The 23,121-nt window shown below is 41.9% G+C and overlaps 1 protein-coding gene across 1 annotated transcript in view; it reads right to left on the bottom strand.

The window, feature by feature from the left end:
* The window catches only part of LOC123503561 (adenylate cyclase type 3-like), a 211,272-nt gene that overhangs the window by 47,305 nt on the left and 140,846 nt on the right, over nt 1-23,121 (bottom strand). Inside the window, exon 4 of the mRNA XM_045253430.1 lies at nt 9,660-9,778. Coding sequence (XP_045109365.1) covers nt 9,660-9,778 — 119 coding nt within the window. The remainder of the gene's footprint in view (nt 1-9,659; nt 9,779-23,121) is intronic.

The following is a 23,121-nucleotide window of genomic DNA, read 5'->3' as shown; positions in this document are numbered from 1 at the left end:
GCTGTTTTTTTCTCTTCTGTGACCAGAAGCATTTCAAGAGAGGACCATTAAGACACCTCCGGAATTAAATTGGCCAACTCGACTGGGAACTCTTTCACCACTTAACTTTTTTTTTGCGGGAAGTTGTAATTAAGATTTTTTTTTCCTCTCCCTCTCGGTCTTCAGGAAGTTTCCCGTACACGAAGAAAAAAAAAAAAAACCCAGTAAATAACAAAATCTGGGGAAAAAATCTCGAATGCATTTTATATGAATGAGTCAATTTGTTTATATTCATTCTAAAATGTTGGAGAGCGTCCTAAAATCTCTCTCTCTCTCTCTCTCTCTCTCTCTCTCTCTCTCTCTCTCTCTCTCTCTCTCTCTCTCTTGTTGATATTAATTTTAACTCCTTCAATACAATGACGCGTTTCCATATTCATTCACCTTACTATTTGATGATTTTATAAAGCTTCAGAAACTCATGTAGGTGATTAAAATAGTGAAGACTGTGGCCATTAATCTTTTGACCTCCATAGACCCTTTCTAATGTCAATAAAATGGTCTAATGGTACACAAAACACAAGGTAAAAATGCCTTCCAACACTGAAGGGGTTATATTGTTGGAAAGTGGCCGAAAATCTCTCTCTCTCTCTCTCTCTCTCTCTCTCTCTCTCTCTCTCTCTCTCTCTCTCTCTCTCTCTCTCAACAGACAAATACCTCTCCCTACATTGCAACTCTATCCGCTGCAACATTCCCCCAAAATAATTACACTCTAGATGAACTCAATTAGCTTACATTGGATTAGAGAATTTATCACGTGGGGAATTATTCAGGCTGGAATATTCGTGGAGGAGTCCTCGTGGCTGAAATCTGCAATGGAGTCTTTAAACCGCTCATCGTGTGCTGGAGATACGATTCAAGTCACGACAGCGGGAGTTTGAGGGAACGAAAAAATGAAACGCGAGAGGATCCGAGTCCCTTACTAAGTCAAGATTTTAAAAGTTAAGGGGAATTTAAGTACATGTATTAAGGGTAAGATACGTATAGAATAGCTTATATGTGTTATCTTAAACGATTCAGAAGCAATAAATGAAACGAGAGGATCCCCGTTTGTCACCAGTCAGGATTTTAAAAGGTAAGGACAGTTTAAGTACAGGTATTATAGGTAACATACATAAACATACATATAGAATTGCTTATATATGTTATTTTACGCTATGCCCTCAAAAGAACACTACTCAGAGCACGACAGGGAGTTTGAGAGAAGGAAAAAATAAATAAACGAAGGGATCTGAGTTTGTTACAAGTCAAGATCTTAAAAAGGTTAGTAGAATTTTAGTGCAGGTATTAAAGATAAGATACGCTATACCATAAAAAAATAATAAATAAATAAAAAAAAAAACACTGCTCATATCACGACAGGGAGTTTGAGGGAAGGAAAGAATGAAATGAGAATATCTGAGTTTGTTACTATTCAGGATTTCAAAAGGTAAGGAGAATAAAGCACAGGTTTTAAAGGTATGGTACGTAATATACCCTCAAAAGAAAACGATTTAGATCACAAGAGGAATTTGAGGGGAGGAAAAAAATAAAAGAGGATCCGAGTCAGATATTAAGGGTAAATACGTATAGAAAAAAAAAAAAATACATGTGTTAACTTACTCTATAGCCTCAAAAGAAAACGATTGAGATCACAAGGGAAATTTGACGAAAGGAAAAAAAAAATAAACGAGAGGATTCAAGTTAGTTTCTAGTCAAGATTTTAAAAGGTAAAGGGAATTAAAGTACAAGTATTAAGGCAAGATACGTGTAGAAAAGCTTATATGTATTACCTCAAACGATTCAGATCACGATAAGGGGAGTTTGAGGGAAGGAAAGGATGAAACAAGAGGATCCACGTTCAATACCAGTCAAGATTTTAAAAGGTAAGGAGATTTAAAGTATCGGTATTAAAGATAAGATGTGTATAAAGAAAAGGCTTATATGCGTTACTTTACTCTATACCCTCAAAGGAAAAACAAATACTAGAGGGATATGCCACCTCATTAAACTCTCTTCTGGGTTCACAGTGTGCCAGAGTTAACGAAGGGACGAGGCACTACTTCATTAAGGCTCAGCTCTACTAATGTGTAGGCGAGGCTCACAGTTGCAGAGGAAGGATTCAACTATCGTGTGTGTGTGTGTGTGTGTGTGTGTGTGTGTGTGTGTGTGTGTGTGTGTGTGTGTGTGCTGACGTTATCTTTTCCAAGTGATGAGTAGGGTCGAGATAATCACGCTTAATTTACTCTTAACATTACAGTACGATTCACTTTTATCTCATCTGTGTCCCCATTCCTTCCTCCCTTCACCTCAGATATAACTCAGATACGAAGGACTGTATTCTGAAACACTTTGTTCTCTCTCTCTCTCTCTCTCTCTCTCTCTCTCTCTCTCTCTCTCTCTCTCTCCGACAATTAATTCAAAAGGTCATGGAGACAATTAGACGGATTCACAAGAGCACGTGTGTTTCTCCTGTTACTTATGGAGGAATACTGTTAATCTGTCAGTAGAACCATTACAAAAAATACGAGCCTTTTGATTATCGTGGAATGTAGGACGCAGAAGTGTTTTGGAGTACGGGTCACGCTAAAGCCACTCTTAAATTGGGTACAAGTTTCGCTGGATGTTAAGAAAAGTCTCTGGATATCCTCAAGTAGTTCTGGCAATGGCAAGGACTTTAATGGAAGGTGGTACGCGGTGGTCGAGGCAGCCTTCATTACTCTCCCTTAATGTACTGGTGGTGAGGACCTGACACTAATGGTGGTCTGGTCTTCGCGCCTCCTCGAGATGTCCCAGAGTCCCACAGTTACAAAATCCATCGTTCAAATGATGAATTAATAGGTAAATAGATAGTAAATGAACTAGTAAGTGGTATGAATAATTTTTTGGAACACGTGACATTTTGCTGTTGAAAAATGGAGATGTTGAGAGGATTTGAACCCAACCAGACGCTTCAATTTCAGGTTAGCACAACTTCCCTACCTGTTCAAGTACCCAGCGAGCAGCGAGGGAACCGTGTGTGTAGATGTGCGGCCCCTGGGAGTGAAGGTGTCTATGTCTGTGCTCACGTCCGAGTGTGGGCATTCTCTCCGGGCACTGGCTGGCTATATTCTTTGATTAAGGAGAAAGCTACCTGGTTTTCTCTGCGTCTATCCACGAGGCAGTTTTCTCTTTCTGGTCACGCTGCCTCTCTTACTCACGCCTCTCCCCGTGCCTCTTTTGGCCAAATAGCGCCTCTCTTTTCAAGCTTAAAAATGCCACTGCCTGACTCTTGGAGCTACACTCACTCTGTTTCCGAGAGCGATGCATCCTTTCCTAAGCACCTCTCCTATTCCCTAACAAGCCAAATCTTTCCAAGTTTGTGTATTTTGCGCAGTGAGCCTCGGCAGGTTGAGTTGAGACAGGCAGGGACGTCAGAAAATGTACCATCATATTCAATACATACTTTAACTTTATCTTGGTGAGTAATGAGCGAAAATAAAATTAAGTTAGAAATTCTGAGTAGCATTTATCTATTCTTTATTTATTTTTCTTAGAGTCAGTCCCCCAGCAGTTCCTAGCTTTACGTCTACTTGATTCTTTATAGGTACGATTTTTCACACCGCAGTCACGTTCTGTCTCCCTAAAACGGGTACGCAGCTTCCCTCCTGAACCTTGTATACTCGTACACGCCACAGCTAACGCTACTTTATGAGAGGAACAGGAGCACTGGCGGGTAACGAGATATTTTTCGCTGGTATATAACTTGACATCATTTACTCATTTTAACGTCGGCGGATACTTCATGCACCGTATAAATTTAATGAGAGGTTCGTGCTGGTGTGTGTGTGTGTGTGTGTGTGTGTGTGTGTGTGTGTGTGTGTGTGTGTGTGTGTACTCTCGGATCCACACACTTACATACCCAAGCACAGTGGGCAAGACAATGTTAGAAATGGATAAAAGGTACAGACTAATGCTTCTCTTGCTTTGAAACTTTGAGGAACGCACGAAAAAAAAAAAACTATAAAAGGAATCGAGTTTGATCTCATGGGATAATTCTAAACGCATTCATGGTAGGTGTGTATGTGCCTCGTCTCCTGATCCTGAGTGAACCTTCTTGAACCTTCTTTCTTGCCGGTAACCCAGGACATGTATCCGGCCTCGCCCTACAACGCCAGGCCAGTGTTAATGAAAAAAAGTTAATTGCTAATTCGAAAGCAATCAAAGTGTCTGTTGAATCCAATACGCCCAGATGTTTGTGTTTAATTAATGAGCATTCCAGCATTGAAGAAAGAAAGGGAAGTTTATTCTTAACCCCTTCAGTAACATGACGTATTTCCTTATTCATTCTGGTTACTATTTGCTGAATTTGAAACGCTTCAGAAACTTATGTGGGAGATTAAAATAGTGAAGACTGTGGCTATTAATCTTCTGATCTCCATAGACCGTTCCTAATGTCAATAAAATGGTCTAATCATATTCAAATCTCAAGGTAAAAATATGTCTCAGTATTGAAGTGGTTAAGATACTTGATCAAATGGCTGAAAGATTATTATTGTTTTTTTTTTTTCAATGGATTACCGAGATACATTTTAATTATATCTCTATCAGCAAACTGAGGGAAAAAAAGACGGTCATACTTCACGGCACAGGAAGCTGGCTGGAAAATTAAATAAGGAGGAAATATATAGTTAGCCCGTTAGCTCTACATTATAAAAACTGCACGTGAGCCATCTCAGAATCTTAACCTTTTTATTTCCATCTTATTTTTCTAACGCTGTGTTTAAACTTGAAGGGACGCAAGTCAACTCAGAATCTTAACCTTTTTATTTCCATCTTATTTTTCTAACGCTATTTTTAACCATGAAGGGACGAAACTCAACTAACTCGTGGCTTTACAATTCCACTTCACATCTAAAAAAAACACGTAATTGGTAAGCTCATGTTCATAATACTTGGTTTGCTTTTTCTCCTGATCCATCCTGAGAAACCGCCGGCCCGCAAGACTTAGTGAAGAGGAGCCTTCATTCAGCTGGTAATGAGAGTGTCACGGGCAGGCCTGCGTGGCGGCTCCCCCGGCAATCCTGTCAACGCTACATCCTTCATCGACCGACCACAAGATGCACCCACATAGCAAGATGGTGATGAAGATGATGATGACGATAAACTACTACTGCTACTATTGTTACTACTACTTCTGCTACTACTACTTCTACTACTATTACTACTACTACTACTACTACTACTACTACTATTACTACTACTACTTATATTACTACTACTAGAACTACTACTACTACTACTGCTACTACTAACAATAACAACAATAACAATAAATATAATAGTGAATCAATTAGTCAAACATAAATGATAAATATATACTCATATTTACAACTAATATTATTTTACTTCTCTCACAATTCGGGTATTGAAATATTGAAGGAATTAACAAAAATGTACTTAAATGTAGACAATTTACTACTTATTAATTTGGACATTATTTAATTCTCACATTAATATTTTTTTCCATTATTTACAAAGGTATGACAGTAACACAATATTCCTGGTTTTCGATGGAATAATATGTCGTGCACCAGCCCACGTCCTCCAGTCGTATGCGCTGCAGGAGGACGCCACTAGAGGGAGTGTGGTGCCCCTCGTCCACTACAGTAAAAAGGAAGGAAGGAATAGCGCCATCTGACTTGGTACTCCTTACGACGCTGCACTAAACGAAGAAAGATGTAGGCTACGGTAGTTGAGACGAGAGCAAAAAAGATAATGAAACGTGAAGACAATTGAAACAGTCACTTGGCACCGTTGGAAAGAGGGATCTTCTGCCTTCACAATGCAACATATCTCACAGGGTTTTTATTAAACATTGCTAATAATTTCCTTCCTTTTGTCGTACAATTTTTTTTTTTTTGCGTTGCTGTTTGACTTTCTGATTGCATGATTTTAATTAACAGCACGAACTTATTTTCTTGTTTCATGACGGTGTAACAGTTTAAAGTATCAAAAGACTCCACTCGTAGCAAGCCACTGCTTTGAAGTGAGGCACTGCTGGGTGGGAGCCTCACCCGCTCACGCTCGCGCGCCTTAATTACCTTCGCGACGCACGGCATGTTAACCCTAACCAGCACACTAACACAATTTGAATTTAAAGCTGAGCGACAAGATGTCTGGACTGCTTGGTGGATCAAGCGTTCATCTAATATATAAGGTGTCAACTCTTCACATGGGTGTCCCAGACAAAACACTTCAGACTCATACACTCATTATCCACACTCGCCCCATCAGCAAGGACAGTATCGCGGACCACAGTGTTACACAGGAAAGAGACACCACGTCACATCCGCTACCGCTGCCACCACCGTCGCATCCTAACATTCTCGGAACATGATAATGACAATACGAACATCCCTACTCTCACATCCCTTTCCACTTTAGTACAACGTTCGTTACTTAAGCCAGCGTCAGTCATCTACAAACCTTCACAACTACGAGAAAAGTGTGGCAAGAAACACCCAGACAACACCACTATTAAAGCATAACCTCACATCACCACCACCGAAGCACCACCATCACCACCACAATAACAATAACAACACCACAATAACAATAACAACAAAACCACAAGAAAACCGCCCTCTATGGATCCAATTGGGCACCACAAGTACTATACCAACAATAATACCAAGAATACAGACTAATTCGGTTTAGCCTCGATTATGCAAAGCTACCTGAACGTCGCCATACAAACCAAGACACCATAGTAGAGACACCCACGGACAGGCGGCTGCGGTGGTGGCGGCTGAAGCAACAATGTGACTTGACGTGAATGTTGTGTGCAATTCCTGGCGTGCGTGTTGGCTGGTGAGTGGCAATAGTGGCAGCCATGAAGGTAGGGAGGAGGGAGGGAGAGGAGGAGAGAGAGAGAGAGAGAGAGAGAGAGAGAGAGAGAGAGAGAGAGAGAGAGAGAGAGAGAGAGAGAGAGAGAGAGAGAGAGAGAGAGCAGGTACACTTACATAGAGATTGAAAGGTGAATGAAGACATGAATATAAAGATACTTGGATACACATACACACACACACACACACACACACACACACACACACACACACACACACACACACACACGTACTGCTTCAATCAACTCGCCTCAGTTCCACATCAACAATTACCTGTTAAATATTCAAATGTATTTTATGAATTACGGTTTCAGAATTATGTAGGTTAAAGTTATGTATCTAAACACACTACTACTACTACTACTACTACTACTACTACTACTACTACTACTACTACTACTACTACTACTACTACTACTACTACTACTACTACTACTACTACTACTACTACTACTACTACTACTACTACTACTTCTACTACTACTACTACCACTACAATACTACTACTACTACAATACTAATACTACTACCATTCCTCCTCCTCCTCCTCCTCCTCCTCCTCCTCCTCCTCCTCCTCCTCCTACTACTACTACTACTACTATTAGTACTATCATCATTATCATCAGCCCTACCCGGAACAACAATTAAACACTCAGAAATAAATGTAACAGGGGATTTTGTTTACACTACCTAGAACTCCATTTTTGTTTATGTACTTTTAAAACGACAACCTTGCATGTACTTTAATTAACACCAGAAGAGCGGTACAGTATTCACCTTTTTCTTCTTCTTTTTTTTTTTATCATCAATGGAACAGTGAGCAGCGTTGAGGTTAGGCTCCAGAAAAAAACTCAATTTTCAGGTAATGGTGAGGACAATAGCGCTTGGAACGTTACCGAGGCTTCCCTGATGAGTAGAAAGTGACTCAATATGCTCTATTACGTAAAGAAGTGATGGTGGTGGTGGTGGTGGTGGTGCTAGTGAGGAGGAGGAGGAAGATGGGGATGATGACAGTGATGATTACAGTTCACCACCACCATGTCACACACACACACACACACACACACACACACACACACGCCCGTATTCTGAAACACGTACTCCCTCACTATCACTACTTTTCAAAGGCTCTAGATGAAGATACTCATGTTTTCAGGGATATTTTAATGGTTCTAGTGATGGATTGGCAAGATATCTAGTTCATCATAAGGAGAAACTATCTTGAAAACCTGACTGGTCGTTTCTGTAGCCCTGAAAAATTGTCGTGATGAGAGAATACACACACACACACACACACACACACACACACACACCAAACACCGTCCTAATGGATGAGACGCTAATTCAGTGATCTGGCGGCTGGGGACTTGTCTTGTAGTAACAGTTCACTCTATTCCGTCCCCTGAGTGAATTACAGTGAGGCAGTGGGATTTAGAAAGACAGTGGCCCGTATTTCCAGTGTCTTCTCAGAGGCGAGTAAAAGAGACAAGAACAGACCAGAACACCTCCTTAGGGATGTTCTTTCAGTATTACCGGAGGAAGGGAGAAAAAAGACCGCCCTACATAACGTTTTATTTATCTATTTCCAAGTTTATGTCGCGTTCTTGAATGTGGCAGGGTAAGTTGTGCTGCGGTTATGTTAAGATGGGTTATTATTTCTGCTGTTAGCTCAAGGATTATATTTGTGTTTATATCTATTAAGGTTTGTATTGGTTTATCTATATACATATCTATCTACTTATTCATCTACCTACCTGTTTGCCTATCTATTTAACTATCTTTCTATCTACTTATTCATCCACTAATCTATCAAAGTATCTATCTATCTTTCTTTCTTCCCGTCTTTTAACTTGCGTCCCTCAATCTATCTATCCATCAGTTTATCTACCTAGGTCTACATAACCTATATTATCTATTTATCTATTTATTCATCCACCATTCTATCTATCAAAGTATCTATCTATCTTTCTATCTTCCCATCTTTCATCCTACATCCCTCAGTCTATCTATCCATCAGTTTATCTATTTAGTCCTACATACCTGTCTATAAACCAACCTATCTTTCACTCTACCATCAATTTACACTTCTATCCCTCCATATATCTTAGACTATACATCTTTCCACACCGCCACTGCCTCTAATAGCCAAGAGGAGCCTGTGGGTGACTGGCGTGCGGGGTGTGGCGGACATGATCTGCGGTGGAGTGATTAAGATGACACGAACCACTGTGAACGGAAATTAATGTCGTTCCTTCTTCATCAGCGCGGCTCATTATGTGCTGTGAAGGATACAACACGTCAGGAATATTGTCTATTGGCCATCCCATCTGTCACCCAGCGAGTCCAAAGTGCCAGAGTGTTATGTGTATGGGAACGAAGCCAAGATGTTGTAAACTCTGTGATTCTCTAAATATTTTTGTTGTGTTCTTTCTTTTTCCCGCAGATTAGCCTCATAATCATAAATATTGCGATTATCTAGCAATTTTTTTCTCTTTTCTACAATTTGGCGTCGCGTTCTTAAACTGTAACGGCGGAAACTCTAAAACCACAAATTCCTGTTATTTTTTCTCCCTTCCAAAAAATAATTCTTGTATTCTTACACGCCTCGGTGAATAATTCATTTAATTTCCTCTCAACACGATCCGGCAACATTTTTCTTCCTTAATCCTCTAAAAAAAGAAAAAGAAAAATCCCTCAACTCTTCATCCTTTCATTTCCTCAAGAACACACCAGCAACATCGTGTCTGCTTTTCTTACCTTACATTCTCGTGGCGGCTCATATAGATCTTCTTAAACTGCCCATCGCCGCCGCGCCCCAGGTCCTGCCTCATGGTCTCGGCGACGTGCTGCGGCAGGACGGAGAGTAACAGCCGCTCCTGAGGGGGAAAGAAGCAAGGGGTTAGCGTCTGGAAGGGTTAGCTGGTCTGGTAGGAGTGTTAACCCCTTCAGTACAGTCCCGCGTTTTCATATTCATTCTGGTTACTATTTAACGATTTTATACGGCCTCAGAAACCTATGTGGATATTAGAATAGTAAAGACTGGCCATTAATCTTTTTACCTACATAGATCCTTCCTAATGTAAATTGAATAATTTAATCATACTCAAAAATCATGATAAAAATGCGTCTCAATATTGAAAGGCTTAAGAGTGAAATTGGTATCTGGTGAAAGACGGAAAGGGTGAGAAAGGAAGCTGTAGATGGTGTAGCAGCTGGCGGGGGAGATACACATGGTTAGACTGAAGAGAATAGACGCGGTTGTAGATAATAGAAGAGGTACAAGGCACGAGTCAACAAGTACGACCAGGAACGTCAAGGTTTTTTGCCGTTGTTGTTGTTTAGAGCAAGTTTTCTGGCGTCAGGAAGCGTTAGTAATAATTGCTAAGTTACACAGGCAGCTGGCGAAGTTTGGAGGAAGAAAATGTAAGCGAATAGAGGAAGATGAAATAAACGGAGGATATAATGAACGTAGCAAAACCAAGGATGAAAAAAATACCACTAATGAATCTCTCTCTCTCTCTCTCTCTCTCTCTCTCTCTCTCTCTCTCTCTCTCTCTCTCTCTCTCTTTGATGACGGGGATGCAGATGAATAAAGGGGTGCACACAGAATGGCAGGAAAGGAGGACAGGAGGGAAGGAGGGAGCGGAAGCTATGAGGGAGGAAGGTAAAAAAAAAATTGCAATAATGATCCTGTGCTGCGTGAAAGGGACATGAAAGTGAGCAGAGAGAGAGAGAGAGAGAGAGAGAGAGAGAGAGAGAGAGAGAGAGAGAGAGAGAGAGAGAGAGAGAGAGAGAGAGAGAGAGAGAGAATTAAAGTGACGGAGCAGATTTTCAGCCTCAGTCTATTTAATGAGACCATTTTTACTACGATGGTGCAAGTCTGACTTAATGAGTGAGTGTGTCCTTGGAGAAAGTGGCGAGCCTCTTCATGTAAACACCCTTGCTTTTGAATGCTGCTAACAATATGCCACTTTTTTATATTGTAAGAGGGGAAAGCTGGCCAAGGACAATAGAAAGAATAGAAAAAAAAAAAAACGGACCTCTTAGTTGCCAGTCCCCGTGCAGGTTCAAGAGAGTTACCTAAAGGACACTTCATTTGAGCAACACTGGATGATTTTACCGAGTGAAAATCAAACAGTAGGTACTAAAATGTTCGAGACTCCCCGCCACACCTTATGATACCAGTGGCGTCCTTTTAAAATTACTCTAAACTTGAGCCTCACTATTAAACTTATGAACTTTTTGTAGTATCAGTAACGTCATTATAGCATACTTCAAACTTGGCCCATACCATCAATTAAGCTCGAGGGGATGTTAAGTTTATAAGGTGATTTAATGTATCAGACACCCTAGAAAAGGAAGATATAAACAGTTAAAGGCTAAATTTCTACATTACACAACACAATTTAAAGAAAGGTTGAAAATAATGACAACCGTGCAGTCAGTGAAGTCAATACCTCGATTTTAAACCCTAAAAAATTATCTTCCATTATATTACACATCTACATTATACAACACAATTTCAACTTCCTTTAACTCTCAAGTACAATGACGCTGTGAAAATATTGACAATCGTGCAATCAGTGAAGTCAATACATCGATTTAAACCCTCAAAAAATTATCTTCCATTATATTACACATCTACATTACACAACGCGGCAATAATTTCAACCTTCTTTTAAATCCGTAACTACAATGAAGCTGTGAAAATATTGCCAATCGTCCAGTCAGTGAAGTCAATACCTCGATTTTAAACCTCAAAAAATTATCTTCCATTATCAGAAAGTGAGCTCAGTCAATAAAGGACGTGTTTTTATCTTACAGGTCGACCAAGCGTGACGTCACATTTTGGCTCTGTATTTGAAATCATTATACTGACGTCACTATTATAATGATACGCTAAAGAGCCAGTTTCTCCAATCCTCTAGTCATTATCAGGGCCGCTGTGGTACAGTGGACCATGCGTGCTTTGAGGTCCGAGGGGTCTCCAAGCGCACGGGTTCGAATCCTGTCACGGTCCGAGTGTAGGTTGGGCTTCCTCACTCGGGGCAACAGTTTCCTAGCGGGTGGGCTTTGAGATAGGAGGTACCCCAAAAAGTATCCCCTTTAGCCCAGAAATTCCCGTGAAAAGCCCACATGGTATAAAAAAAAGAGGTCTCAAGGTTTACACAGTGATGCAGACTGTCAAAGGTCATCTGGGTGTCACGGTGAATAATACCCCGTGATTCCATAAAGCTGCACACTCGGCCATATTAACACAGCGGTCTGATCTCCATAAACTCCCTGCAAGTGTCTCGTTTACCGCGGCTAATTATCATCTTGTCGCTAATTATGTCGTTAAAGATTTTTCCGATGACTGACGCCGCATAATTATCGAGGATTTTGTCATCATCCTTATGAACGTTGGCCAGGTAGTGACGCAAAGCCCGCCTCGCCTCCGACTTGACTTTCCTCCTCCTACTCCTACTCGAGACTGGGATGAAATAAGCAAACTTGATATCACGAGAGACAGAATTCAGCTGAAAAGATTTGATGGGCAGCGTTTTTAAAGGCTATAAACGATCTCAGTTTTAACATCTTCAAGGAGTTTGCGTGGGTGAGACTTTTTATATCGATTTCCATCTAGGTAAGTGCTTTCAGGTAGCGAGTTAATCTTACAGCCAATATCCCTGCTCTTCTCCTCGCCTGCGAAATATTCTCAGGCCAGTGAAATTAATCAGATTATCACATTTCCTTTTCCTTTTCCCTCACAATCAAAGAATAGTTACCCTTAAGAATTCGTGGATAAGTAGACGATATTTTTAGCCGCAAGAGAGAGCCAATGTCGTACGATATAACATATATAGTGGTTTGTGGTAAGGGACCTCAATCTATCCACGTCTTCCGTAGCCACGACAATAAACTGGAGTGCCTGTTGACTGGTCGTAAGTGGATACCGTCATAGCTACAATTCCCTATGTGGCAATGTTCTACACAGAGTTATTGTTCCTTCTTTTTAATAACGTTGCTCTTCTAATCCAGGTCATCTCCTCTGTTTCTTTTTCCCTCCCTTCAGCTTTCCTCCTCCCTTTCATTCCTCTTAAATTTCATTACTGTAGGGGAAAAAAAAGTGGAATATTAGTTCAGATCACCCCAGTCACCCTTACCAGCAGTGTTATTGCCCCTTCAAACCGTACTCAGATCAATGGAATCACCTTTACCAGATATATCCTTTTTTCACTCTCAGTCCACAAGGAACAATCACTCCTAAGAATCAGAATAAGTTTTACAATCTCCCGCACAATGAGGTTCTTTGATAATATTGGTCTACCCTCATTCCTTTATTCCTTTTTACCTCCACTGCGATTTGTTCCTCTCCCGCCTGCTCTCTCTCATTCCATAACATGAGAAACTGTGGAATATTAGTTAAATGACGATTATTCTCCGTATCAGAAGCAGTCTATGCGACGAAATGATTTAACGCCTTCAGTAATAGGATGCATATTTTTTTTACCATGAGTTTGGATATGATTAGACGACTTCATTTACATAAGAAGGGGTTTATGGAGGTCAGAAGATTAGTGACTAGAACGTTCATTATTCTAATCCCCACATGCGTTTCAGAATCTGTATAAAATTGATAATAGTAAGTAGAAAATATGAAAATGTGTCAGCACTGAAAGGGTTAAAGAATTTATTGTTTTACATCCATTCCAGTCCATCCTTCTCCCTCTGCTCTACTTTCCATCTCAGTATTCATCCTTCCCTCACTTTCTCACAAAATTCCACAACAATATGATATAAAAAACCTACCAGGAATATTAATTAGCTAAGTTATGTCAGTCATCCATAGTAACATTATGTGTCATTAGGGTTTCTGTCATTACCTCCTCCACTACCATCATCATCTTGTGTCCTCGCCGCCCTGGATAGCCGTGGCATTAGCAGTCTCATTGTAATTACTGACTTCATCACTATTACCACTACCCGATCTAATTTTGGTATTACTCTGTCAATTGCCATTCGAACCAGTGAATTACGGGAAATTACGAGGCAGTAAGCCGATCATCACTCGCTACCACAACAGCACCAAGCAGAATTGATAGAACAAATTACCTAATCCATAAATAAATAGACAATAAAAACCACATAAGAAAAAAATATATATTCACCAACATGCACATATATAAAAAATGCATTTTATAACAAGGAGAGCAACGCAGCTTTACTAATGGAAGCATAAGATAAAAAGCGCTAATGTAAATCCCTTGATCGTTCAGTGAAGGAAACTATTTACTCGTGATTCTCAAACGTGCCGCCCGCTCGCTAGGTTGGCTCAAGGTTCACTCCTGGTACACAGCGAGGGACACGAGAGCAGGAGACGGGGAGCTGCAAGAGGAAGAGTGCTGGAGTGAGATGTATTTGGAAGGGTAGCGGTGTTCAGTTGCAGGAAGGAGGAGGAGGAAGAAGCTGGATTGGTTTAAATTGCGTGAAGGAAGAAGGATGTAGCAAATTATTGGATGTTGGCGGTATTAGTTAAAGATAACAAGGAGGAAAGGTATTGCTGAAAGTTGTAGAAAGCAAGAAGGATGTTGGTGCAAATTGGAGGACGTAAGAAGTGTTTGCCATTAGTTACAGAAAGGAAGGAGGAAGGTGTTGATGTAAATTGAAAAAAAAGGGGGAAAAAAAGGATCTTGGTGTAAATTGCAAAAAAAAAAATAAATAAATAAATAAATAAAGGAAGAAGGATGTTGTTGTAAATTGTAAAAAAATGGAGAAGGATGTGTATAGATTATAAAAAAAGAAAGGAAAAAACAAGAGAGGTGTAGGAGTTACAAGAACGTCAAACTGTTCTCCAAATCAACATGTGAAGAGGAGGCCGTTTGGTGAGAGGCAAAATTAATATTCCCTTCATTGTTTCTGTTACTAATTCACGAATGAACGACACAAATTATTAATGTTCCAATTCTACATGATTCCAATTGTACTTTTCAACATGGTGGTTCCGAATCGTGGCAGCACCGCGTATGTTGTTGCGGGCAGCTTGTTTCTCCTTGTGGCTCCTAGACGCAACACAACAGTAGCGTCTGGCTGGGCGGAGGTTCCCTGGCGCGTGATGAACCAAAACATTTTTTTTGTGTGCTGATGAAAGAGCCGGTAATGCTTGTTTCATCAAAACTTTTCTCCTTAGCGTGAAAAATGGAACATATTTTACATTTTAAGCCAGAGGAATAGAAATCCTGCTTATTCATAATTTATTCTACCTTTGAATAACTTATGACGTAAACACTCGGACGTGGAAGAAAGCCGTGTAAGGTTCCCGCAGCACATTAATATAATCATGATAACATTGGATGGAGTGACTGGGAGGCGGACCAGCACTGATCAGTGAGCGTGCTAGCAACACACGGCCGAGCACCGCCTTTCAGTGGACGCACTTCAGTACAGCCTCGCCTCTGACGTCACACGAGTGCACATAATCCCCGTGAGGCAAAACTACTCCAAACCCGTGGAAGGCAAGAATGACTCGAAACGGCCGTACAGTTATAGCCAAGAGAGAGAGAGAGAGAGAGAGAGAGAGAGAGAGAGAGAGAGAGAGAGAGAGTCATTCCATTTAACATTTTTCCCTGATGTTAGAATCGCATTGCGTGAGTGTGTCAAGAAGATAGGTCCTCTTACGAGCATCATTTCCCCATGCAATCTTCCCGTGTAGTGCTGCAGAGAGCCAGACGCAGTGACAGGCCCTCAATTCCCTTTGGTTTTCAGAACACAAGAAGCAGAGTGGTTTAACACCTGCAGTACTGAGACGCATTTCTACCTTGAGTTTTAGGTATGATTAGACTATTTTATTGACATTAAAAGGATCTATGGAGGTCAGAAGATTACTGGCTAGAGTATTCACAATTTTAACCTTCACATAAGTTTCTGAGGCTGTATAAAATCAATGAATAGTCAGCACAATGAATAAGAAAAATGCTTCCTGGTACTTAAGGGGTTAAACTTATGGAGTAAATGTTAAAACGATATGAGAAAGATACTCCATAAAACTGAATAGCGCTTCCATTTATCTTATTCATCATAGCGTGGCTGGTTTTCTCAGATAGTGAGCGTGTTCAAGTGTTGTGCAATGAAATCAGAGCATCCCAACGCGAGCCTAAAGGTATGCTGGTGCTTGCAATCCTTTGTAATCCCTCTGTAATGGTCTCTGCCTGACGATGCTATTCTGGATCTTGAGTGGCTTTCATCTCTAGTTTGGATGAAAAAGGGTTGCATTTTATTACTTATATTTACTAATTATTCGACTGTCAATCTGTGTCAATGTGTGCCTTTTTACCTGTATATTTAACACCTTTCTAGTACCATGACGCGTTTTCATATTCATTCTGGTTACTATTTGGTGATTTTATACAGCTTCAGCAACTCATGTGGAGATGGTGATAGTAAAGACTCTGGCCATCAATCTTCTGACCTCCATAGACCCTTCCCAATGTAAATAAAACCGTCTAATCATGCACAAAACTGGAGGTAGAAATGCGTTCCAGTACTGAAGGGATAAGCCAGTGGTACCACACACATACAAGTCCAGTAATGTGGTGCACTCAGCTCAACTCATTTATAACTACGATGAGAATATTAAAAACAGAAGGAATCTCTCTCTCTCTCTCTCTCTCTCTCTCTCTCTCTCTCTCTCTCTCTCTCTCTCTTAATGACTTCACTTAATCATGACTTGCGCCGCGCCTGCACAGACAACCAGGTGGCTCAGTGCTTCATGAGACACCACCACCACCACCACCATCATTACCACCTCCACCACCACCACCACCACCACCATCACCACCGCCATCACCACCACCACCATTATCACCTCCGCCACCACCACCACCACCACCATTATCACCTTCACCACCACCACCATCATTATCACCTCCACAAAACCACCACCACCACCACCACCACCACTATCACCACCTCATCGGATCAATCGCCACTACTACCAACATCGTGATTTATTCGCTACCACAACCATAACCACCAACGCCATCACCACTCACCACCATCACCACCAGTCATCACCATCACAATGAGCCGTTTTCTACCGTCATCACCACCATTTACCAAACCATTTAGTTATTTTCTGTCACCACCACCACCACCACCACCACCACCACCACCACCGCCACCATGAAGTTCCCATCACGAAGTTTTAATTGCTTGGCGTCCATCCCTTCCCTTCCCTTCCACACTCTTTTAAATAAATCACAATTGCATGGAGGGAGGATTGATGCAAAGCGAAATATGAATTTAAACTAGTAAATAAAATACCCACTAAAAAGATGACTTGCATTATTTCATTCAGATGTTTGCTTTCTGTTGTGTACTCTCTCTCTCTCTCTCTCTCTCTCTCTGCTCTGTTCTTTCATTTACTTATCCTTCCTCCGTTTCTTTCCTCCATCATTCTCACTTTTTTCTTACCCATTGTTCCTCCTCCTCCTCCTCCTCCTCCTCCCTTCTCTCCCTCTCCCTCGTTTCTTCCTCCATCTTCCTTAACCCCTCCGTAATTCTCCTTCTTTACTCGATATTCTTCCTCTTTCCCCCTCTACTCAATTTCACACCACTTTGTCACTCTTCCTTCTCCTCCTCCCCTCACTTCACTTTCCCTCCTTCTCCGCTCTCTCTTCCACTCAATTTTACGGATTCTTCCCTCTCGATATCTAATCCTTGGACAATTTTTCTACCCGCCTTCCTTACTAATTAGCACCACTCCACCTCCTCTTTTACCTCCTCCCCTTCCCTCTCTTCCTCTCCTCCATCCGTCAGGTAAAATTTCCCTTCTCTCTTCCTGGTCGTTGTCTCTCGCTCAGCCTATCATTCCCCGTCCTTTCTTCTCGAAGTATCTCATCACTATCTCCATTGTGTTCTCTCCCTCCCGACCTCTCATACACTCTCCTCTCTCTCTTTCTCTCTCTCCCTCTCTCTCTCTCTCTCTCTCACATGTGTCACTGGCTTGCACAATCATCTTTCCCTAGTCACTTTTATCTCCTGCTCAAGGTCTCATTTCCTTACGCAGTGTTGCTCTTATAGCCACCGCCAGCTGTGTTAAATCCCCAGCACCTTCCTTATACTACCTAAGTGCGCCGTGGCTTGGGCTTTGGTGGTGTCGTGGATCAAAAAGGATTAAAGGCTTCGATGATACTAGTGAATGTGTTTGTCTTTTTTTTTGTGTTCTCTAGGGAAGGTGCAAGATACGTGGAGGAAGAAAGGGAGGATACAGGGAATTGCTACTGGTGTGAAGAAAATAGTGGTAGGAGGGAGAGAGGACAGAAAAAAGGTAGAGAAAGGAAGGAGAGAGGGAGGGAAAAGAACGCAAGGAAATGAAGAGAAGGGAGGAAGGGAGGGAAGCAGTGAGATGAAGGAGGAAAGGAGGAAGAAAGATCTCAAAAGAAAGAGGAGGATGGAAGAAAGTAAGGCAAGGAAGAAATGGAGAGAGGAAGGAGAAAATAAACCAAGAAAATCCATGAATAAAAATATACAAAAAAAGTACAATGCATGATTTTTGAGTACGTACTGCAGTTGCGCCGTGAATGTGATGTACAAGCAATGATGCGTGTGTGTGTGTGTGTGTGTGTGTGTGTGTGTGTGTGTGTGTGTGTGTGTGTGTGTGTGTGTGTGTGTGTGTGTGTGTGTGTGTGTGTGTGTGTGTGTGTGTGTGTGTGTGTGTGTGTGTGTGTGTGTGTGTGTGTGCAGTGCGGGGCGGGCTCGGAGGGGTCAGCAGGAGAGCCACGCGGGACCTGCACCTTTAACGCAGCCCAACGATTCTATTCAAGTGCCGCCAGGTCGATGCTGATAAAATGTTCCTCCGCGACTCCCGCTTGATGAATATCCGCGCCCTTCTCTTCCTGTCAGCAGACCAGACCCAAGACTCCTGATGGTGACCTTTTCACACAAGTCCGCCGCCAGGAGATGAACTTCCGCCAAGCTCCTCACCACGCGAAGGGGCGAGAGGGTGCGGGCTGGGTTCCGGTGGGTCGAGATGGTGAGGGGGCGAGGTCGGGTGCGGTGGGCCGAGCAAATACGAGTAGTGACGTCACGAGAGGCAGCGACTCCCCTCACCTTTGCAAGATAGGATCAGAATGACAGGGAGGTCGCCGCCCGAGTGTGTTTGAGAGGACAAGGCGGGCAAGGCGGTCAAGGTGCAGTACTTGGACAGATGAAGGGAGACGTGCACGAGGCCAAATGCACACACACACACACACACACACACACACACACACACACACACACACACACACACATAGACACGACAGAGGCCTCACTCCGTCATGACAGCAAAGCAAGGTAGGCAAGATGAAAGGACACGGTAGCTTCTCTCGCTCCTGGCGGCCGAGTCCTTTAAAGTGTTCTGAGGGAGGCAGCACTTAAGTGGCTCTGCATTATCATCCTCGACTCCTTAAAAGACGTAAGGTCCTAATGCATTCGCCGGGGAAAAGCAGATAAGAGGATGTGCATTATCCTCCATTCCCCGCCACACACAGTCAAGGGGCCCCTGCCCTGCTCCCCGCTCACCTCCCGTCCCTCTCGCCCCACACATATCTCGGCGCAAACAATCTCGTCAGGCAGTTACAGTACATTGGGGAACCGTCGCCTCCACACGCCAGAGCGATGAGCAGATAAATAAGGTTAGGTGATCACAGCTGGCATGGTAATAGCATAAAAGAGTCTGTAAATAATGCAATTGAAGTTGAAGGTAATAACTCCACGAGCTATTAAACACACATGTGCCTCCCGCTGTGCCGCTTCTGTGCCGCCAGGAAGCACAGCATTAACGGTTCATCCACTTTAGGGAGAGGGATGTTAGTATATTCAAATATTTATTAATGTATGCCAGGTAATGTGGTTTTTCATGAATACTTAATAAAGGTGTTGGTAGGATAAGCTTTCCGTGCGTGTTTGCATGTGGTAGCTCATCACTAATAACACTGTAAGGGACAAGAAATTTGCTGCTGTTCGTTCCTCCCGTGTGTGGTGCATGTGTGAGGCGCGTTCCTTTGATTTCACAGCATTTAACGTTTTTCTATTGATGCTTCGCGCTGGAGGTTTCGCGCTAAGTCGACGGATGTTTTCACGCTTCCTTCTTTCGCTCTCAAAGGTCTTCCCAAAATCCAAAGCACTTAGGAGAATGAGCCTGAGGTGTTTAGTGAGAGCCACACACGTGAACGCTTTGCTGCGGAAGACGGGGAGGTTAGGGTCGGCTTTTCTATTACTCTTTCCAGTGAACTCTATGCATACGATTACATCAACCACCTATTTGCATAAAGTTAACGAAATCATAATAATCTCATCAACACCAACCACGTAACTCCATTTCGTAAATTAAATAAGATGCGAAGAGTGGAAGCGCTGGGAAAAAAAAATATTCCACACAAAGGCTACTGCACCACAGAGTGAGGCGGCCACACGTCCACCTCGCCCGTCATTCCTTCTACACCAACACCCGCCATCACTACAGCCAGGTGTCAGTGTGAAGAGTAACCCTAATTGTCACTCCTACTTATCACTCTTTTTCACCTGTTCCTTAACCCCTTCAGTACTGAAACGCATTTTCACCTTGAGTTTTGGGTGTGATTAGACGATTTTATATACATTAGGAAGGGTCTATGGAGGTCACAAGATTAATGGCCACAGTCTTCAATATTCAGTACTGAGACGCATTTTCACCTTGAGTTTTGGGTGTGATTAGACGATTTTATATACATTAGGAAGGGTCTATGGAGATCACAAGATTAATGGCGACAGTCTTCATTATTTTAATTCCCCCACATAAGTTTCTGAAGCTGTATAAAATCGCCATGTAGTAAGTAGAATGCACATGAAAACGCGTCGTGGACGTAGACGATAATAATTCAGAATCGATTTTCAGTACATAACAATTCTCCTGACAGGATGATTTTTATTATTATTATTCATATTTTTATTACTATTTCTACTTTAATCTCTCTTTTTCTGTTATTAATTGGTGATTCTACTGACTATTGAAAGGGTTTTAATCTTGGCACAGACACACAAACACACTCTTCACTTCCACTCGTTCTTTTATTACATTGGTCTACCTTATATCTTTGTTTGGTGACTCTGCTGGCTATTGCAGAGGACGTGGATGTAATCTTGCACACACACACACACACACACACACACACACACACACACACACACACACACACACACACACACACACACACACACACACACACACACACACACACACACACACACTTCATATCGCTGTCGGGCAACATTACACCTTTCTCTCTTTCACTAATTAACACACTGCATCCACCCCTCCCACAACACGCCACTCCACCCCCTGCCAATCCCCTGATGTCATGTACTGCAACCCACCAGCCTGCCCTGCCTCCCGCGGCTCAGCAGGGGACGAGGCGGCCATCGATGTTCTATGGGACGTTCAGCTTTACCACACTCAACCTTTCCTTGCCGCTAACAAATACCTGATGATGCCACTCACTGTGCGGGTCCTGTCCACCACCATTACCACCACCACCACCACCACCACTACCATTATTGACACTCTATGCACAAATTTTCTTCTTCCTTCTCGTCCTTGTTCTTTTCCTTTTCTACTTGGTTTTTTTTTCTGAGCCTCATTAGTCTTCTCCATATGGATAAGTTTGTTTTTCTTCTTACTAAGCTTTCTCTCTCTCTCTCTCTCTCTCTCTCTCTCTCTCTCTCTCTCTCTCTCTCTCTCTCTCTCTAAGGGCAGTGATCCGGTAGAGGTGCAGTGTTTGATAATGAAAAATATGTGTTGTTTACCTGATGAATATCTCATTCGTGAAATCTGACTAAATGTTTACCAAGAGTCACGTGGGATAATAAGCAACCATAGAGCTTCTGAGCCTACCAAGTTTGTTAGATTGCACTAGTCACTATTAACTACGAGTGAAGAATGGACACAATGACAATGACTCCTCCACTCAACCCTCCTTGTTAACACCGACGGGAAAAGAATCAATGGCATGTCATACGTATAGAAAGCCGTAAGGAGAAAGATTTTTTTAATGTAAGAGAAAGGGCTAGCAAAGGGCAAAAAATATATAAAAGGCCCACTTAGGTGTTGGTTCTCTAGAAGATAGAAAAGCATGAGTCAAAATTTAGGAGCAAAGATGTCTTCTATATTTTGGTTTACTGGTTGTGCGTAAATGTTTGATGTTTAGTGGTGTGATATGAGTAGTGTAGATGCAGGCAGTGATGTGTGGATGATGATGTGGACGTGATGAAAGAGACGATGGTGATTATGATGATGATGAACACATGGACATTACTGAAAATTCTGGAACAACCTAAAAAACATCGCTGCCTCACAACAACAGCAGCGAGGGTGGATGAAATAAGCTTGTGTGTATGTTGCCTGTTTACACAATCGACGACTGAGTGAAAAAAAAAAAAGTAATATGGGAGAGTATCTGATTCAATAACAAACACTCCCTCACTAAAGAGAGATAAAGTAATGCCGAGAAATGCGATTAGAGTTATAAAATCCTAAGGAAATTAAAAGTAACAATACCATAACTTTTTCTTTTCATGAATGGAGGGAAAGGTCGAGAGGAGCTTTTCCTTTCACTACTCTATATCCCTTACTTAGGATTCAACAGTTCAGTTTACATCACAGTCTCTCAATAACCCCAGAGATCTGCTGCTCCTGTTTGTTCGGTTTTATTCAACACAATTTCCCTTTTTTCCCTTGACATATGAGAAGGACGGAAAAGATTAACGTGCTGGATATCAAACGTATATTGTCTGTCTTTATCTTTCTTCCTTTTCCTCTACACTCCTCACTCCCCTTTCTTCCTTCCCTTTCCTCTTGCAATCCCCAGCAGGCAGTGGAAGTGCGGGCCAAGCTGTTTATAGCAAGGTAAGACACACAGGTAAAATGCACAGGTAACATGCTAAGGTAAGACGCCCAGGTTATCTCGGCGCTCACCTTTCATTAACACCAGCACGGAAACCACACATCTTATTACTGGAGGCGGTAGAAGGGCGTTTAATAAGTACACAGTGTCACCATTAAGTCTTACAATGTCATCCACTTTCACGCATCCACCATTTTTCAGTTCCTACCATTCCCACTCACTTGGATATTTAATTACTTTTTTTTTGCATCCATCCTCATGTAATCAATTATTTTTCTTGTTTTCACACGCCTAACTAATCATTATTTTTTGTATTT

The sequence above is a fragment of the Portunus trituberculatus genome, chromosome 14 (genome assembly GCF_017591435.1).
Source record: "Portunus trituberculatus isolate SZX2019 chromosome 14, ASM1759143v1, whole genome shotgun sequence".
Lineage (NCBI taxonomy): Eukaryota > Metazoa > Arthropoda > Malacostraca > Decapoda > Portunidae > Portunus > Portunus trituberculatus.
This window is presented reverse-complemented; position numbering and strand designations above follow the sequence as displayed.